Source organism: Centruroides sculpturatus, unplaced genomic scaffold (assembly GCF_000671375.1).
Source record: "Centruroides sculpturatus isolate CEXI.00-Female unplaced genomic scaffold, Cexi_2.0 scaffold824, whole genome shotgun sequence".
Taxonomy (NCBI): Eukaryota; Metazoa; Arthropoda; class Arachnida; order Scorpiones; family Buthidae; genus Centruroides; species Centruroides sculpturatus.
The window spans coordinates 216,985-236,880 of NW_019385313.1; the positions used below are offsets into that span (position 1 = coordinate 216,985).

General features: G+C 29.4%; 1 protein-coding gene across 6 annotated transcripts in view; it reads left to right on the top strand.

Annotated features, from left to right (window-relative positions):
- LOC111637510 (PH and SEC7 domain-containing protein 2-like) overlaps nucleotides 1-19,896 on the top strand; it is a 62,653-nt gene that overhangs the window by 9,799 nt on the left and 32,958 nt on the right. For 5 of the 6 annotated variants that reach the window (XM_023383010.1, XM_023383015.1, XM_023383014.1 and 2 more), the window contains exons 5-7: nucleotides 6,951-7,009; nucleotides 16,753-16,886; nucleotides 18,678-18,771. In XM_023383010.1, coding sequence (XP_023238778.1) covers nucleotides 6,951-7,009; nucleotides 16,753-16,886; nucleotides 18,678-18,771 — 287 coding nt within the window. The remainder of the gene's footprint in view (nucleotides 1-6,950; nucleotides 7,010-16,752; nucleotides 16,887-18,677; nucleotides 18,772-19,896) is intronic. The other variant, XM_023383012.1, reaches the window with a different exon arrangement.

Genomic DNA, 19,896 nt, shown 5'->3' on the forward strand with positions numbered 1-19,896 from the left:
ATTTAAAAATTATTTTACAAACTATATATATTTTTAAATATCCATCTTATATATAGCCAATAAATACAATTAATTTTAAAAACTTTGCTATGTTTTTGTTTTATTAACATATAGCAATTCTTATACAGCTTTATAAATATTTAACTGTAACAAGAACAAATACAATCTGCATTACAACGTAAAAATTTAATTCAGACTACATCATGTATATATTAATGTGATAGCTCTACATGCTTGCTAGTTTTCTATCAAACAATAAATTTACTACATAAACTATGCATTGTGATTTTGAGAATATGGGTGCTTCTCAAGGCATATTCCAGGAAGCCAAAACACATGTCCTATTCTTTTTAAGGGAATGTCTCCCACTTATCTTAGAATTACTTTAGTTATCTAATTGAAGTTATGCAATATGTATTATTATATTGGCTGTATAAATTTAACTCTACCCTTTTTTCAGTAAATATAACACGTTTGTTTTTATTTATAAAATGCAAGAAAGATTTATTCCAAATATTTTCCATCAGAAGATACAACATTTGCCCATCTGTCAGGCAACAAATGGATTCCATGAAGGAAAAAATCTGATTGTTTTAAAGCAATCCAGTTATAACCCAATTTTGGATATCTTCATAAAATCTGAACCGCCTTCCTGAAAGGTTGCTCTGCATGGATTGAAACAAATGGTAATCTGAAGGAGCGATATCTGGAGAATATGGCAGGTGGAGCAATACATCCCAGTGAAGTGCTTCTAGAGTTTCCTTGACTGGCCTTGCAACATGTGTGTGAATGTTGTCATGTTGAAAAATAACCTTGTTGTATCTTTTGGCATATTCTGGATGTTTTTGCTTCAATGCTTCATTCAGTTTGATTAACTGTTATTTGTAACATTCAGCATTGATTGTCTTACTCGGTTGCAACAGCTCATAGTATAAAGGTTGCAACAGCTCAACCTTTTTGGTCCCACCAGATACACAATATAACCTTACTTCATGAATATTCGGTTTTGGCATTGATGGACCTGGTTCACCTGGATGCATCCATGCCTTTGATCATTTAGGGTTGTCAAAGTGAATTCATTTTTCATCCCCAGTAACCATTCAGTACAAAAACCCTTTTATTTTTTGTTTTTGGAGTGATAATTCACATATGGTTTTTCAATGTTCAATGTCTCTTTTTTTCAATTCATATAGGACCCAATTTCCTTGCTTTTGAACCATTTCCATTGCATGTAGATGTTGGGAAATACATGGTTGCGTAATGTTAAAACAGCAGCCGATTGTGTTTGGCAAGGAATATCATCCAGTAATGCTTTCAATTCTTCATCTTGGAATTTTTTTTGGTGGTTTTCCACGTTCTTTGTCATGTTTATCAAAATCATTATTTTTAAACTGTCGAAACCACTCTCTACGTTGTATTGGATGGAGCATGTTCACCACAAATTTTCAACAGCAAACGATATGTTTCTTCTGCGGTTTTCTTTGAAATAAAATAGTGAAGCAAAACTTCCCACAAATGCTGTTTTCTGGCACAAAACTTGACATTTTTAACCATATAAAAATAATTATTGTTTACAATTTAAATAGATGTCTTAGACTTATTTTTGAAGAATGCTGTCAAACCTTTCAAGTAAAAGGTTACCCAATTCAGTTGCATGCAAACAGTACTACTAACGCCGTCTATTAAAAAAGGGCAGAGTCATATTTATACACCTAATATTTTTATTTTAAGATAGCAATACCAATTGCTTTGATATCATTGAGATGCTGCAGCATCATAAACACCCCATAAGCAAGCTTCTTCTTTTTTATGCTTTCAAAGATTAAAATATTAATTTCAAATTTTGATATGTGCTTCTTGTTCTTAATTACTTACATTATACTTGTATTCACTCTTCTCTCAGTATAACAATTTTACAAGAACATCCAAAGTGGACACAAATATAATATTAATTTCAAATGATAAACATATCTAACATTTGTTATAATGTTGTAATCAGATCTGATTTTGCACTTATAAGAAGGTTTTTTTTTCAAGGCTTAAAGTTCTAAAATAAAAAATTGCAAAATTAAAGCAAAAAATTGAAAATACATCACACTTTCTAGAACATATTTTAAATCAAACATTTAAAATCATTTCATTTGGAACAAAGGATTTTGAATTTTATTCTTAAATATTTCATACATAGCTAGAAAAATCAAAAATGTAAGTTCAAGAATGAATGCTATGTATAAAATATCAGATTGATAATGACCATTCTGATAATTTTTTGCATCAAGAATCACAAAATTTTTATTATAAAAAAATACAAGAAAATTGATGTCTACTATTTGACCTTTGAAAGATAAAATAGGCAATCATTTGCTAGAAAGATGATGCATTGTCTGAATGTGTATTCTGCTCAATTTAACTTTTATTTTGGATGGTGATTATATTTCTGTCTTTATATTGTTTTTTGTTACAGAGGAGATTATAGATAAATTGTTAAGATACTTTGACTGCTAACATTTTTTATACATTGTAACATAGAGATATGAAATCTGAGTTTATGGAAACTTGTTATGTATTTGAAAATGTTTTCATCATTGTTTGTCACAGTTAAAAGTAAATATCAACTCAGCAGTTTTTTTCATAATTTTGAAATAATTTTTTTTGTATTTATGTTCATATATAACATTGTTCTAATAGTTTCATAACTTGAAATTTCTCTAGACACAAAAAAATTGATGCTTACTGGATGCTTGAAAATTATACTGTATTTGAGTCAAAGTAGATCTGCATCAATCATTTTTTAATTTAGACATTTAATTTTTTAGACATTGCATTTGCAACCTTTTCATGTAAAACTTAAACAACTAATAAACTGTTTAAAAAAACAAATCATGTTTATCTAATTTTACATATAATTGAAATGTTTGATATATGATTTCTATCTGAAGATACCAAGTTATTCAGGTTTACATAAAATTAAATGTAGTTATTGAATATTTTATATTTTAGATTGACTTCTCATTTCAAATATTAATTATGCTTAAAAGATTAATTTGGCTGATGATTGGTTGGGTTGATCAGGTTATTGAGATGTTTATATATATATTCAATGTGATTAAATATTTTGAAAATGTTTAAAATATCAAGAAGCAAGACAGTAATCAAATGTAAAATACTTTATATACATATATATAATATATTAAATGCATTTATTGAAGTATAATTTTGACTTAATGGTTGATTAAACTTACTAAAATTATATTATACTTTATTTGCAATAAATTTGATAAGTGTTAATAAAATTAGAAAAATATTTACATAATTTTTGGACAAAACTTGTTCTTAAAATTTCATATTGGATTCTGTCTTATTTTACAATCTTTCTTTCCAATGAACATCAAGGATATATTTTAGAAAGCAATTTAAAATTTTAATAATAATTTTTTTTAGAGAATTTATCTGTGATTTAGTTTTTATAACTGTTATTAAAAAAATTCTATATTAGTTTATTGGAAATATTAAGATGAAATTGAAAAAAATATTTTTGATTTGGAAAATTGTGTGTGTGTATGTATACACAGGTTGTTCCATGACAGTGACAATATTTTTACAGCATGTTCTAGAGGCCTATAGATTCAAAATTGTCCTATAAGCATAGCCATTCAAATACATTGTTTCAGCACTAGACTGAACTTTAAACCTTTCTAATGGTTTTGTAAATGTTCTTCCAATGTAGAATTACTTTTAATAAAATTGAAGACAAAGCTGTCCAAAAAGGATCATTATTTATTATTTTTTGTGTTCCAAGACTTCAATGACTTTGTGTTTGTTACCTTTTAATGGTATTAGACTATTCTATAGCATTTCTAAGTACTACAGAATAGCCTCAATCTTTGTCCATCAGCTTCTTATGTTTAGAATTTTGTCTTTTACAAGAATAAAGTTTGATTGCAATTCTTGGCACTTTAGTATAGCACAGAAGCTAAATGGCTGAGACCAGGCTTTTCTGCAATGTGTAGCAGTGCTGTAGAGCAACTCCTAAACTAACTGAAACAATGCATTTTGAAGAGAGATGTTTATATGACGTTTTTTATTCCCCTAGACTTATAGAAATATTGTCATTTCCTTGTAAAGCAATATGTGTGTATTGTACAGAGTTATTACAAATGAATCTGTAGGTTTTAAAGTCCTGTAACTTCCAAAATATCAAGCTAGGTCATCCAAGCCAGACATAAAATGAAAGAGAAACTCTAAATTTGAAACATGTGAAAATTTCTTTATGGTACACCAGGTGGCAGCATGACATTCATTGTCAAAATTGTGGCTATGCAACAGAAGTCATTTCCAATGTCTTCCAGCATCAATGAGGTGCATCAATACCTGAATGCAGAACACTCACCCTGCTGGATTGGTCATTGCAATGACTTATCACTGTACAGATGCCTCCCAGATCTCTGGACTTCCCACTGTATGATGTTTTTTTTTTTTTCTATTGAGGTATGTAAAGGACACAGTTTATGTGCCTCCATTACTAACATCTATGGCGAAGCTTCAGGATTGCATTATTGCTGTAATTACAACCATTTAGGGAAACAAGCTACAATGGGGCAAATTGGACTTCTGCTTGGATGTGTTATGTTACCAAAGGAACACATACAGAACATCTGTAGTCCTATAACACAAACTTGGATAGTTTCTAATTCTTTTAATGTTTCTCTTATTATTGTTAAATCTGAATAATTGTCAGAAATACAGTTGCTTGAAATTTGATGATTCATAAAAAATAGCAACCAACTGAACCTTAAAAGAAATTTCAGGATATTCTATTGTAAACGTTTTTGATCTTCACAGATCTTCTTCAGGATATAGCATTTAGATAAATAAAAAATTTTTGAGAGAATTCTTTAAAAAAAAATTCTTGTTTTTTTCAAATAATTCTTAAAAATGTTCCATTTTCACATTCCAATTTGGAGAACGCTATATCCTGAGGAAGATCTCCTGTAAAGATTGAAAACATTAGAGTTTATAATAGAATATCCTGGAATTTCTTTTAAGATTCAGTTGGTTGCTATTTTTATGATATATTCCAGGCTTGCAAGTTTGTTATTTGATGATTCATTTATAATAAACTTTCCAATAAACTGATATAGCCTATTACTAAAAAACATCTATATTAGTTATAAAAAAAACTACAGAATTAGAAATAAAATTCTTTTAAAAGAATACACTGGACGACAAAAAAAATAACGCACCATGAAGGACTTGTTGGATTTGAATAAAAATTGGTATGTTGCATCATCTTAGCTAGATATGTAAATGATTAGCTTTTGAGAGCAGGTTGTTGTGTTACATCGCCACCAGAGGGAAAAAAATGCTTCCGCTATCTGGTATAAAAGTGCATGCTGTGACGACTTGTGCATATGTTCTGCGCTTTTATTCGTGGTTTCGACTTCATTGTGTGACAGACATGCCTCTACGACGCAATCGACAACCTTACACTCAGTTAAGTGAGTTTGAGAGAGGTCGCATTGTTGGATTGAGAGAAGGAGGATGGTCATACCGTCGGATTGGCCGCCATCTTAACCGTTCTGATAGAACTGTTAGGATGTGTTATGAGCAGTGGGTAAGTAGGGGTACACACGAACGGCAAACGGGTTCCGGACGCCATCGACAGACCACCAGAAGGGAGGATCGTCTCATTGTACGTCAAGCACGGACAGCACCTACAGCTTCATCATCTACCATTCATGCAGCGGTGGCACCTGCATTACAGAACCGTGTATCCAGCCGCACCATTTCCAGGCGCTTAGTAGAAGGCGGATTGATCTCCCGATGCCCAGTACGTGTTCTACCGTTAACAGCCACCCACCGACGCCTCCGTCTGCAGTGGTGTCGTGCACGACAATCGTGGACAGCTACCGACTGGCAGCGTATTGTCTTCAGTGACGAATCCCGCTTTTGTTTGGGGGCTCACGATGGCCGTGTGAGAGTATGGCGGCCTGCTGGTCAAGGTGTCAACCCGGCCTATACTGTGGAGCGGCACACGGGTCCAACCCCCAGTGTTATGGTGTGGGGAGCCATAACATACGACAGTAGGACGCCTCTAGTTGTCATGCGTACTACCCTCACAGCCCAACGATATGTGCAAGACATCCTCCAGCCACATGTGTTGCCCCTCATGGCAGGGCTTCCGACAGGCATATTCCAGCAGGATAATGCCCGGCCACACACTGCAGCGGTCTCCCAAGCATGCCTACGTAACGTTGCCACACTTCCTTGGCCTGCACGATCTCCAGATTTATCGTTAATCGAACATGTGTGGGACCACCTAGGTCGCCAGCTGCGACAGCCACAGGATCTGACGAATCTTGAGTCCCAATTGCATCATGCATGGTCAGATATGCCTCAGAACATTATTCGTGACCTCTATGCCTCCATGCCAAGGCGTATCACAGCTTGTATCCGTGCTAGAGGCGGCCCAACAGGATATTAGCGCCTGCACTGTATTGTATATTACTGAACAATAAAGTATGTTTTTGTTTTATGGTTGCAATCATATACCTGTCTAGCTATGATGATGTCATATACCAATTTTTATTCAAATCCAACAAGTCCTTCATGGTGCGTTATTTTTTTTGTCGTCCAGTGTATATTAAAATTTTATATTGATTTTTAAAAATATTATTATAAGCGCCCGCACGCACACACACTGTATATGTATTGATATATATTTTCATAAGGTATTATATATGCCATAAACTTAAATCTTATAATTTTTTAATTAAATTTAAAATGAAGAAGCAATACAGTAATTCTTTTGATTTACTAGAAGATTTTATTGGTTAAAAATAATTTTTAATTTATAATATATTAAAAATCTCTAATTGTAATCTTTATGTAAATGAAATTTTACATAATGATATACTAATCCTTTTTTTTTTTTTCTTAAACAATTTCAGATGCTGTCCATACATTAACTTGTGCTCTAATGCTCTTAAATACAGATTTGCATGGAGAAGTATGTAATACCTAATTTTTAATTTAAATTATTTTATATTGCATTAATTTTACTATAATTTCTCATATTTAAATACTAATATTGAAATATAGTTTATATTGTTGCAATTTGCACATATTCAATAGTAATACACTTTTGTATAAATAATTTTCAGCTTGAAGAACTTTTCATATATTAATGTAAGTAAATGTATAATAAAAATTGAAAAGAAACTTTTTATAACTGAATAAATTACATATGAAGAAGAATATATATGATTTGCTGAATTTCAACACTCCAAATATCCTTTAAAAAAAGAGTTTCAAATTTTTACTACAGTCATAATGATTTTTTGTAAAACATTTCCAACAATGAATGAATGAACTATTGAAGATAGTAAACAAATAAACCATAATGTAAACTTTAATGGATTGTTTTATTATAGAAAAATAACAAATAAACACAATTCATAAATGCTTTCAAATGCAAAGATCCTTATTTAACAAAGTTTGACTGCATAGCAAGTTTAAGTACCTGTATTAGAACATTTCATTACAGAACTTAAAATTTGTCTACAGCAATTCTAATATTCTGTATTATAAGTTAAAAATACAAAAATGAATAAAATAAAAAAATATGCAAAATTTTAATTGTTTTTTTTTTGTACGAACAATTGATGTTGCATATTATTACTTTCTTGGCTGTTATACAGAGAGAAAGCATTGTAATCCAGCAAAGCATGACCCCCTTCAGATTTTTATATTTTTGGACTTAGGACATCTTGAAATGTTGAGAAATGCAAAAAAAAATATTTGGGTGTAATTTCTGTATGTATGTATGTATGTTAGTGTGAGAAGCCATGAGCATAGATATTTGACCTATGTCACTTACTGACACACAATCATTAGATTGGCTCACTAAAACTTTTTATAGGAGGACTTTTATTAATAAAAAGGATATAGACGGTGAAGTCTCTATTCAACATCAGGATAATGACACCAGTTAATCAAATTTAGCGTATGTGGATTAACATGCGAAATGGAAAGTTATGGAGATGATAAAATATTTTGATTCAGGCATTTTAAGAGACATTTCTTTAACAATAAAAACGAATATTTAATAAACAAAAGAAAAAGTATACAAATTGGACTTTCAACTATATCTATTTATACTATCAAGAGAGAGATCACAATTCCAGTTAAAATTATACTACCTCAAAGTATATTCTTTTCTTCTGTATACAAGTAGATGCTAATGTCCTTATCTTTGGTTAACTCTTTTAGTTTTGTTATTGTCCCTTTTTAATTCTCTGTCGGCACTTCATTAATCATTGTCTTTATCTTCATAACTTAGAAATAAACTTAGTATGAACTTTGGGAGTTAATATGGGCGTTGGCCATATGGAGCTTATATGGAATACGTCTGTCCTTCTTGGGATCTTCTGGCATACTCCCCAAATGATACTAAAGAATCCCCTTTTTGGATGATTTTCTCCAATGAGAGAATTGTATTATTCCCACATGTTTAGGATGAGTGGGGGTTTACAGAGGTGTAACTGGACTGTATATGACTCAAAATTTATGAAGGTAAAGGAAACCAAAAAGGATGTCGAACTTCCGTTGAGAAGGAAGTGACTTTACCAGTTTCTTTTGGTTTAACTTAAAATTCTTTCATTTAAAATCAGAAATATTACTTCTAAAAATTTGTATTTGATATAGATTTCTAATTAATTAGGGGGTGTCCAGAATCTCACATTAGTGTGTGTGGGGCACAATTTTCTTCACTCTCTTTGAAGCTTAATAATTATTGTGGTTTTGTCAAAAAGTTATGAAATTTTGCAGAGAGGTTTGTCTATTAGGGGGATTGATGCTATTAAATTTGGTGGTTAAAAGTCGAGGGGGTGGGGCAATAATGGGGGTCATGTGTATCTCCAGTAGAGTTGGACTTCATAACAATTTTACTCATTATTAGCATTTACAATTTTTTATAAAACTCATTTCTATCTTCAAAATTAAGCTTTTTGCCATTTTATAATAATTAAAAATATAAAAAGTTTTTAAATAAAATATGATAACAGATGGCATCATCAAAATTTTAAATGCTGCCAGGAAAGTTGAGAAACTCATTTCTGGTTATTTTTCTTATGCTATTATTGAACAGGTTTATTTAAGATTCATTTATCAGTCTTCCTGTCAGCTGTAGATCTACTTATCTACAAGTATATGGATCTGTATTATGATTATGTATATGAAATTCTAGGTATTTTCAAAGAGTTTTTTGTGCTAACATTTCATGACATTGGTGGCAGAACATTTTTATGTTAGATGTGCCTTATAAATATATTCATGTCCACAAACTTACTACTATTCAAAAATTGTGTATTTTAATGTTATCTCAGTGAGCATAATATTTAATGACTGATAGTTACCAATAACAATTATTGTGAAACAGAGAGGTGGTTTTTTTTAGATAATTAATATAAATGCTAAAATAGTATGGTTGAGATTACGGTATCTCAAACTTGTACTGTAACCACTTACAATTGAGACCTTGTGGACACTTATTGCATTTTAGAAAGATGTAAAATATATGTATGTTATAGAATAAAACAATATGCATTTCAGCCAAATAACTAGTTTGGCTATTTTCAGTTGTACTATAAAAAATTAAAGTACAAAAGAGTTAATCCTTAGAATAATTTATAAATTGTATTTTTACACAAAGAATTTTGATGATACTTACAATTAAACTGTTTACATAAAAAATTTTTTGTTTATTTTCTTAATTTTTTTCCTTAATAATTCAAGTTTTTATTTACTAGGCTAGATTAAAGTTAAATTATTATTTTAGTTTATTACATAAATATTTAAAAAATCATAGGATAACTACATTTTGGATTTTTGTTACATTTTTAAAAGGTACAGTGTCTATTTTATCAAGTTCTACAAAATTGGCATTAAAACTTTGCTTTCTAGTACACTTTAAATACACAATTAGAATTAGTTTTTAACATGATGATGTGGTTACAGAAACTATTTATTAGAGGATGACATTATTCCAACATGTGTCTAATTTGAGTTAATTTAAATTTAATAAATTTTTTTCCTGTTTTTATAAAACGGTGTTCTAACCCAACTTCACTGCCTTAACCAGTGAGCTTCTTCTAGAAGCACACCAGTTACAGGCAGTGAAGTTGGGTTAGTTTATCTACTCCGGTGTTATAAATTTCCTTATAAAACAGTGTTCTTTAATTCTCTTTATTAAAATTATGACACTTACGTGTTGTGGCGTTATTGACAGCGATTTGTTAAATTTCAGATATGTTCGCTAGTACTTTCAACAGTTTACGACTGTCGTCTTCAGGCGAAATCGAATACCTTTGTTTTCGAATTGATAGCTTTTAACGGACTTTTCAAATTACGTAATGCACGAGATCGGAATGTAGAACAAATTAATAAAATTGAATTAATAAATATTTTTTAAAGTAACTTGCTGTAATAACTTGAACTCCCCAAATCATATAAATATTGATTGATGGTGCTTTAATTCTCTTTTTTTATTAGATTAATTTCTTGCATAAAATTTTAATATTTTTGTCTATTTTACAGTAAACCATGGAGATTCTTTACATTTTAATCTAATAGCTGCTTTATGTTCTTTAATCCTTAATTTTAATTTCTGTTTGGTTTCACCTATATAACGGCAATTAAAGAGTAGCAGATGGATCTTTGCACTTCACTTACAGATCATTTCAAAAGGCATATAGAGAGAAAGCATGTTCCAAGATTGATATGATTTAAAATTATAAAAATAATGAATATGGAACCTAAAAGAACAGAAATACAAATAAAAATTGCAAGACAAAATAAAAGTATAACTAGAAGAAGTTTGTTTTGAGCATAACGTAGCAGTGTGTAATGAATACTTGAGCTAAACCTGAGAATTTTATCTTTATTTCATAGTTTTTCTTAAAGCTATTGCAATTTATTATTCTGTAAATGATGTGTGTTTATAATTCTGTTAATGTATATAGAATAGAATATTTATTTATTGACTTTTAAAAGTAAAGTAAAACTGTAAAATATCATAACATTCAATTTTTTCTCCCTTCATTATTGTTCATGTAATTTTAAGTAACAACAAAACAATTACAACACAATTAACATAATTACATTGAATGGTCATAAATAAATTTTAAAAATGTATGATCAAAAATATAAAATAAAACTCATCTCAGTTTTACAATGGTTCCTGAAACAAATGTTACTATTCTTATCTTTTAGTCATATTAGTACTGGAGAGGTTATGCAGACATTTCTGCCTCTCTAGCACAAAATTTAAAAGTATTTTTTATTTTTTATTCCCAAATTTGCAAAATTTTTTACAAGGTTTTATCATATTTTTAGTTTAAATTTTTGCTTAGAAATTTCATTTTATATTATTTATATATATATAAATACATTAAGGTTTGAAAAGTTTAGTGCTTAATAGGTTTTAAAATGGAATGCTTCAAAATTTTTTTAATACACATACTTATAATCTAAAGGTGTACTCTTTTTGGATTAAATGTATTTTATAAGTGAGGATATGAATGTATGTAATTTTATAACACTTGTCATAATTTTGAATTGTTGTAATGTGTGATATATAAACATTTCAAAGCCTGATGTTTTTATTAATAAGCCAAACAATTATCGTATTGAATCAGGCTACTGCTACTAAATGCTGCCTAATGCCCATCTCTAGTATTAAATTACTCAGGATTTAATTATTAATAATAGCAGTAAAGTAGCCCAATTCAATATGGCAATCGTTTGGGCTTATGTGTGATCTGTTTTTTGATGTTGGCAAAAGGAGACTACAGTCTTACAAACTATCCATTAGGAACTTTCTCCATAACTTCCTGTCCAGACACATCTTTGCTTCATACACACTCATGCCTCTTCTAGCACACTTTCTTGCATTCTTTCTCTGGCTCAACACAGCAAGTCTTATATTCTTTCAGATACTCATCCATTTGTTTCAAGCAAGACTTTCTCAGCCTTCCCCTACTGCACTTCCCATCCACTCTTTCCATGTACTGTACCTCATATACTCTCTCCAACAGTTCTTTTATTCTCTCAATATGGCTGAACCCTTATAGGGCTGATTTCTCACCTCTTTCAATCACATTTTCTTTCACCCTACACTCTTCTAGCACTTGTTCATTTCTTACATAGTCTCTCCTTGTTATGCCACATACTCCTCTCAAATACCACAATCACTTCTTCAAGATTAGACACAAGTGTCTGAAGTTCTTTATTGCTCTCTGCTAATAGCACAATATCATCTGCATACAATAAACAAGACTCATAAATTTCCAATTCTTATTTCACACATTCTGGATCTCCTCATGCTGCATCTATGAAAACATTAAACAATCATGGGACCATAATGCACCATTGTCTCATACCCTTCTCAATTGTGAGCCACGAGGTACTTGCCATCTATACCTATACATGCTTTGCTGTTTACATACATTGCTCTCACACTTTTAAATAGGTTACCTCTCATTCCATAATCACATAATACTTGCCACAGTTTCTCTCTATTCACTCTATCATATGCTTTCCCTAGATCAACACACCCTGCAAACACTTGCTCACATTCAAACATTTCTCCACAATCATTCTCAATGTGAGATCTGGCCCACACACTTTTCCTTTTATAAATCCACATTGCTCTTTCCATATTTGCTCTTTGCAGTGTTGGAACAGCTATTCTTACACATTTTTCCCTCTATATTTTAACAATTCTGCAGTTACACCATCCAGACCAGAAGATTTGCCATTTTGCATTCTTCTTATTGCATTCTAACTTCACTCAGTTGAACAGGACCATATCCTTCACTATCTTCATTAATCTCTGCAACTGTTCCTTCATTCATGCTACTTCCACTGACTCTTAACAGGCTCTCAGAATAGTCACACCCCCAATTACTCACCTCACATTCATTCCATAGCAGCTCACCATTTGCACATCACACATTCAAGATACACTTTTCTTTCTGTTGCAATGGTTACTCTTCATTTGCTCCCAGAACAGTTTTCTATTTTCCTCAAATGCATCTTGTAAATGCTTGGTCCATTCTTCATTCATTCTGTCCTTACTTTCCTTAATCACTCATGCAACTTCTCATTTCTTCACTTTGTACTCTTCTTCATTTGCACTGCCATTCAGTCAGTCCATGTATGCAGTCTGTTTTTTCTTTCACTGCTTGCTCAACTCTGTCATTTTATCACACAGTCCTTCTTTCATAGCCTACATTGTTGTATCTTTCATAGCCTACCTTTTTTGCTGCTTTTATCACACAAGATTGGAAATGCTTCCAAACCTCCTCCACATCACTCAACATGCTTTATACTCCTCTTTTGTATTTGTCAGGTACACTGTTTTCACTTGCTACAGTGTCACTGTTTTCCTCTTTTTGTTCTACCACCCAATTGTCAGTTGCACCATCAATAACATTAAATAAGGATCGAAACCACAGCCAACTCCTCTCATAACTCTTGTATCCTCCACTATACCTTTCAATCTATCATCGTCCACAACAAAATCTATTATATTCGTTTAATCTTTCAAACAATTTCTCCATGTGTACTGATGAATGGTCTTGTGTGGAAAAAAGATGTTGGACAGCCATAGGTTTTTTTCACATAGAGCTCAACCAATCACTTTCCATTATCATTCACATGTACAGGGGAATTAAAAAAAGTTGCCAATCATTTCACCAGTTTCAAATTTTTTTTTCACCATTTCAAATTATTTATTGCCATCAGTTTTACTTACTAATTAATTCAAGTGCTGGTAACCTTATCAGTTTGGAGCCTGGAAAACAAAACATATTAAGCTGTCACTTAGAAATAGGAATCATTTTTGAATAATTTTTTAATGAATAATTCCAAATAACACATTGGATAACAACGCTTAAACAGTATTCCACATGTTCTGTCACGTAAAAATTTTTATGCTTTAGTCTACTGAAAAAAGATTAAAATGAAAAAATCTGTCACTCCAAAATATTCCTCAAATTTTCTGTCAGTTGGTAAAAAATCCCCAATTTGGAATTACTGAGCAGCATTACTTGAAAACTGCCTTTGATTCTCAACATCACATCCTGCATCTCTGTCTGAACTTGCAGTGTGACATCATGACATTGCTAGGTGTATGGTGCATAAGACTCCCATTGCACAGGAGCTTGACATTCTGCTTTTTTTTTTTTTTTTTTTAAACATGCTTTTTGATTTAATTTCACACTGAATGTCAAAATAAGTGGACTATGGTTTTTATCGCCATTTTAATAAAAATATTGCCAAGTGGCAACTTTGGCACTATGCAGCGTGACCTCTACCTTGGGATTACCATATAGATTCTCTTCACTCTCTCAATCATCTTTCTTCATTCCATTCATTTATCATTTATTCATATTTCCAGCTATAATTGCATGCTTCTGAGGAGTGTGATACTCATTCAAGACATCTCTTAATATTTTCCAAATTTATTCTCAGCAATCCCCAGCAGTATACACTGGGCATCATACACAATAACAATAATCACTCTCTGCATCACTTTGAAGTGCACCCATATCATTCTTTCATTCACTTGCTTATACTCCTTTAGATATTCATTCACTAAAACACCTACTCCTGCATTGCTTACTGTCTTTTGACACCAGACTAAATCAATACATTCCCATTCACATTCATACATTCCTTGCCTTTCACTCTCATCTCACTCATTAAAGAAAATCTAACTTATAGTTATTTCTTTCATTAATTCATTATCTTGCTTCTTTTACATTCCACACATCCAATTAACATTCACACTTCTGCTCTTTTTTTCTCATTAATCTATTCCAGTCCAGGAGCCCCACCATTCCCAGACTCTGCCTTTCTTTTCTTTTGTCTTCTTTTAACAACAATCATTTTTACATAGTGTTACCCCATACACAACCTCCATCCTGGAGGAGCAGTGATCCTGCCTTAGTCTAGCCCCTAACCTCTGATCTGTTTAGCATGGTATCCCTGTCGGTAGCAAAGCTGCTGCTGACACAACTCACGGTGCCTAAAAAGCACACAAGCCTGTTCATTAAATCAAGGTGGGGATCTGAGAGCACAATATAAAATTGAAGTATACCAAATCATTATTTCCAACAAGAATAGTTGTCAAATTTTAAAGCTATTACCTCAACAGTATCACAATGTAGTTTTATTTTACATTTACATTACAGTGATTACAAATACATAAACTTTTTTTTATGTTAACAACAAATTGTTTAAATTTTAACATATGTAAACTTACTATAATAAAATATGCTGTTTTTAAAAAAGTACATTGCATACTCTTGTATATTTTCAACATTCAAAAAACATCAGTTTCCTATGCCTTTACATTCTATCTGATGGACTCATTCTCACTAAGATCAGACTGAAAATTAACATTCTGCACTCTTAAATACAGTTTTTCATTTTTTTTTTAATATTCTATCCCCTGAAGCATGACTAACATTTTTAAAATTCTTTCTAAACTTTTTTCTTATATAAAAAGACTTAAAATTTCAAGACAAAATACATTTAAAAGAAATTTCTTAATATTAAAATTTATGAAAAGTTTTGTTTTATTTAATTATATATTTAGTACCATATTCATAATACTAAATATGTAATACAGTACTATATATTTTATTTAGTACTATATTGCATTAATAGTATATTAATGTCTCAAATTCATTTCCTTGTTTTTTTTTTTATATATATATATATAGAAAATCTTCAAAAAATTTCATTGAGAATTAAAAGAAAATGTATTTAAATGTCTTGGTGAATATTAGTTGTGTTGTGTGTACAAGTAAATGACTGAAGTACTGTTTCAATTTTACTGCAGCATTATGTTCTTTGAATCTTATATACTGTATATATAATTGTTTACCAATCCTATTCACATAAGTAAACGTATTAACTTCATCTCATACAAATTATTAAATTACATCTGTTTATGTATATTGTGAATTGGTTTATTAAGTGCAAAAAATAAAGCTATGAAAACTCTGACAATGATGTATTTCTACAGAATCTATTTATTTGATGCTTCTTTAGAATATTATTATTTTTATTATAAGATGTTGGCATCATCTTTCAGTGCCAAATTTATTGATAATATAGTTTATTGTATAAATATTTATAGTATATAACTTATAATTTAACAAATTTAGTAATCATTAAATGACCGTTTAATTAAATAATGTGCATTAATAAGAATAGATCAACTATTTTAACTATACTAACTTAAATATCTTGTGATTAATTTTTATTTTTTTATATACTTAGTTTTTTCTCAAATACAGTTGAGGTTAACATACTCAGTGCCAAGGATGCTCATGTGCATCTTCAAAGTTTGTTTATATTATCGTGTGGGGAAATTTTATCTTTTGTTTATAACAAAGAAGTTTACTTTTATCATTTATTGTATATTTCAAAGAATATATGTCATCTGTTGACTTTGAATTAGTACTCTGTATATTAATTATTTATTGTGTCTGGGCATTTTCAGGAAAAAAAAGGGGGAGTAAAAATTTATTTGACGCTAATAAACATTTTATAATTAAACAAAAAAAAAACTTTTTTTTTAATTTAGCATATTGGTAGGGAATTTTCTTTTATATTTATATTTTATAAAACTCTACATTTTATAAATTTTTAGTGAATATTTTTTATTTTATTTTACAGAATGTAGGAAGAAAGATGACATGTGTGGAGTTCATCGAAAATCTAAATGAATTGAATGATGGAGAGAATTTTCCAAAAGAAGTACTTAAATCCCTCTATCATTCTATCAAATCTTCTTCAATAGAATGGGCAACGTATGTAACTTTGTAAATTTGTTACAGATAGTTAATTCCATTAATAAATTTTAGTAGAGACAATTTAGTCTACATTTTGTGGAATTTAAAAAAACATATATTCAAGATTCCCTTTTTGTCAATTTGAATAACACTTGCTAAAAATCTGTTTCCGATCTGATATGACAATGATTCAGGTTAATAATCTGATTCATTTCATTTTCAGATTGAAAGGAAAGATAAATTTAATAAAAATGAATTTAAAATATCCAGATCTGTTATTAAATTTATATGCAAATTATTCAAAATTCCAATATTATCCTCTTACAATTGAATAATTTTCATATAAATGAATGGCTGTTAACCTTTAAAAAATTCTTATTCCAAGTTAAGATCTTAAAATTTGATATATTTTTTTTTTTTTGTCAGATTTATGATTATTTGACATTAATTAGTGCTAAGTTTGATTTTAAGATATTATTCTATTAATATTATTATTTATAATTATTATATGTATTATAAACATAATAATTTAAATATTTTATCATTTTATAAATAATTTTTAATATTTTTGGAGATAAATACAATTAAATGACTGTTGTTCTTTTTGACACTTCCTCTTACTTATTATCTTATTTATATTAATACTTAAATTGTTACATCAAAAACAACTTTTTATGCAAGTTTAAATATATAGTTGTATTATTATTTAAATTGGTATTGTGCACACTTACATATAACTTTTGCTTTTGAAACCAAAAAAAAATTGTTAAATGTTTGTTTAAAAAACATTATCAGTATGTTTTTCTTAATTATTTCTATTATAAGATTTGATAGACCAAACTGCTTGCTTTGGGTAATCAAAACGTAATACATGAATGACTCTGTGAATAAAATGAAATAAAAAATAATGCTTTAGTGGAGAAAAAATTATAAGAACATTATGAAAAAACTAGAAACAGAGTTCAAGCGTTTTCTTGTTACCAGGAAATATCTGAACGCTTGATTAGAATGTCATTATCATGGAGGTGTGCAAACAGACATAAACCAAGAGTGGTTGCTATGGTTGTAGATTGTAGAAGTTTGGGGACAAGAGCATAAAGCACCTTGACTTAGTTGCTATGGTTACAAAAGAAAAATCATAAAACATACAAATTATGAATTATAATCAAAACATTTTTTGGAAATAGCTTATTAAAGTATTTTGCTTTAACAAAAATTACCCTACTTAGTAGATTGTTTTATCCTGTAATAATTTTATAATTCTTAAGTTTTTTTATGAAATTCATAATAAATGTTATGTGATTTTTTTTTTCTTTGTAACCATAACAACCACTTTTGGTTTGTCTGTTTGCTACCCTCCTTGACAACAATGTTCTATTTGAACTTTTATAGGTATTTCTGATGATGATTTATGATAAATCAAAATCCTTTGAACTCTTGTTTTTTCTTTTTAATAATGTTTTTAAGTAATTTTGCTGTCATTAAAGCATTATTTTTCATTTCATTTCTGCAAAGAGTTTTTACAGAGACATTTTTTACCTATAATCTGATTGCTTTTGGCTTATATGTTAATTGAATGCTGTAGAATAAAGTTAAGAATACAGGAAATTATTCTATGTTCTTAACTTTATATTCTAGTAAAATATTATGATGACACAAAATGAAAATCTACAGAAAAAACAAAGATTTTGTTACTTACTTTTTATAGTTATGTATAAATAGCCAATAAAATAATTGATTGAAAAGTATAAATATAAGAAAATTTAAATAAAATTGTTTGAATACTTATTTCTGAAATATTTGTATTAGCAGTGAAGATGATGATGACATTCCACCTCTTCCGGATAATCAAGCAGCTAGTCCAGATAATAAAGGATTTATAGGACACAATCCATTTCTTGAGGTAAATTTTAACTATAAAAATTTTTAATCTAAGGCTTTGAAAAAGTAGCATGAAATCTGTGTTATATTTTAATGTATTATGAAGAATATACATGTAATAAAAATGTTTTCTGTAATCTATTTTATGATTATTTCATCTGAATTTTAGTATATTTTTAATTAAATCACTTCAAAAAATATCAAAATAACTTATAAGAAAAAAAAATGAATGTGCACAATTATTGGGTGAATTATTTTTGTTGATTTAATATGATTCTGTGAAATATATAGAAAAGTTTAGAAAGATCAAATAAGATGAACTTTGTTTTTATTTCTATGGCTACTTCATTTGTTGAACTGGATACAACAACAACTTTCTTTTGTAGACTTTGAACTTTGTGGTAAGAGTAAATTTATGGTCATTAAAGCATGAGATGTATACAATTATTAAAATATTGTTGGAATAAATAAGGTTACCATCAATAATTATACATTAAATGCAGAAAAAGTAAAGACTCTAGTTTATAATCTATAAAACAAGGTTGATTTGGCATTGCCAAGTCAGTTTTATTTTATAGGTTATAAACTGAATAAACAATAGACTAAGTGAAATTATTATAGAAATAAAAATAAAAAGTTTGTCCTTTTCCGTATTTAATGTATGGACTAGGAATTGTAAATTTACCGACTTTTTCAGTAAATGAAAATTAAAATACCGGTTTACCGGTAAATTTTTTCCCTGAAAAATAAAATTAAGGTGATAAAAAATATAAGTAATTTTGATTTCCATTTCACATTTTCTATTTCAAAGATGTAGAATATAAAAAAATATAAAAATTAATTAAAGTGTTATTCTAAACAAACTATAATAATAACTTTTAGAAACATAAATAAAATAATACAGAAAAATAAAAATAAAATGGAAATAATATATAGTACTTAATACCATTTTATTGATTATCATTTTTTAAAAAATAACTTTTCAAGAAACTTAAATTATTTAAAGTCTTATCTCCTAATTTTGATCTAATTTTTGTACAAAATAATCCAGATTAGGTTAAGTTAGGTTTCTAGACTTTTTCGGACAGCATCTTTAAGTAATAAAAATCTTTCCAGCATGTTTAGTAAGCTATTCCACCTGGTTCTA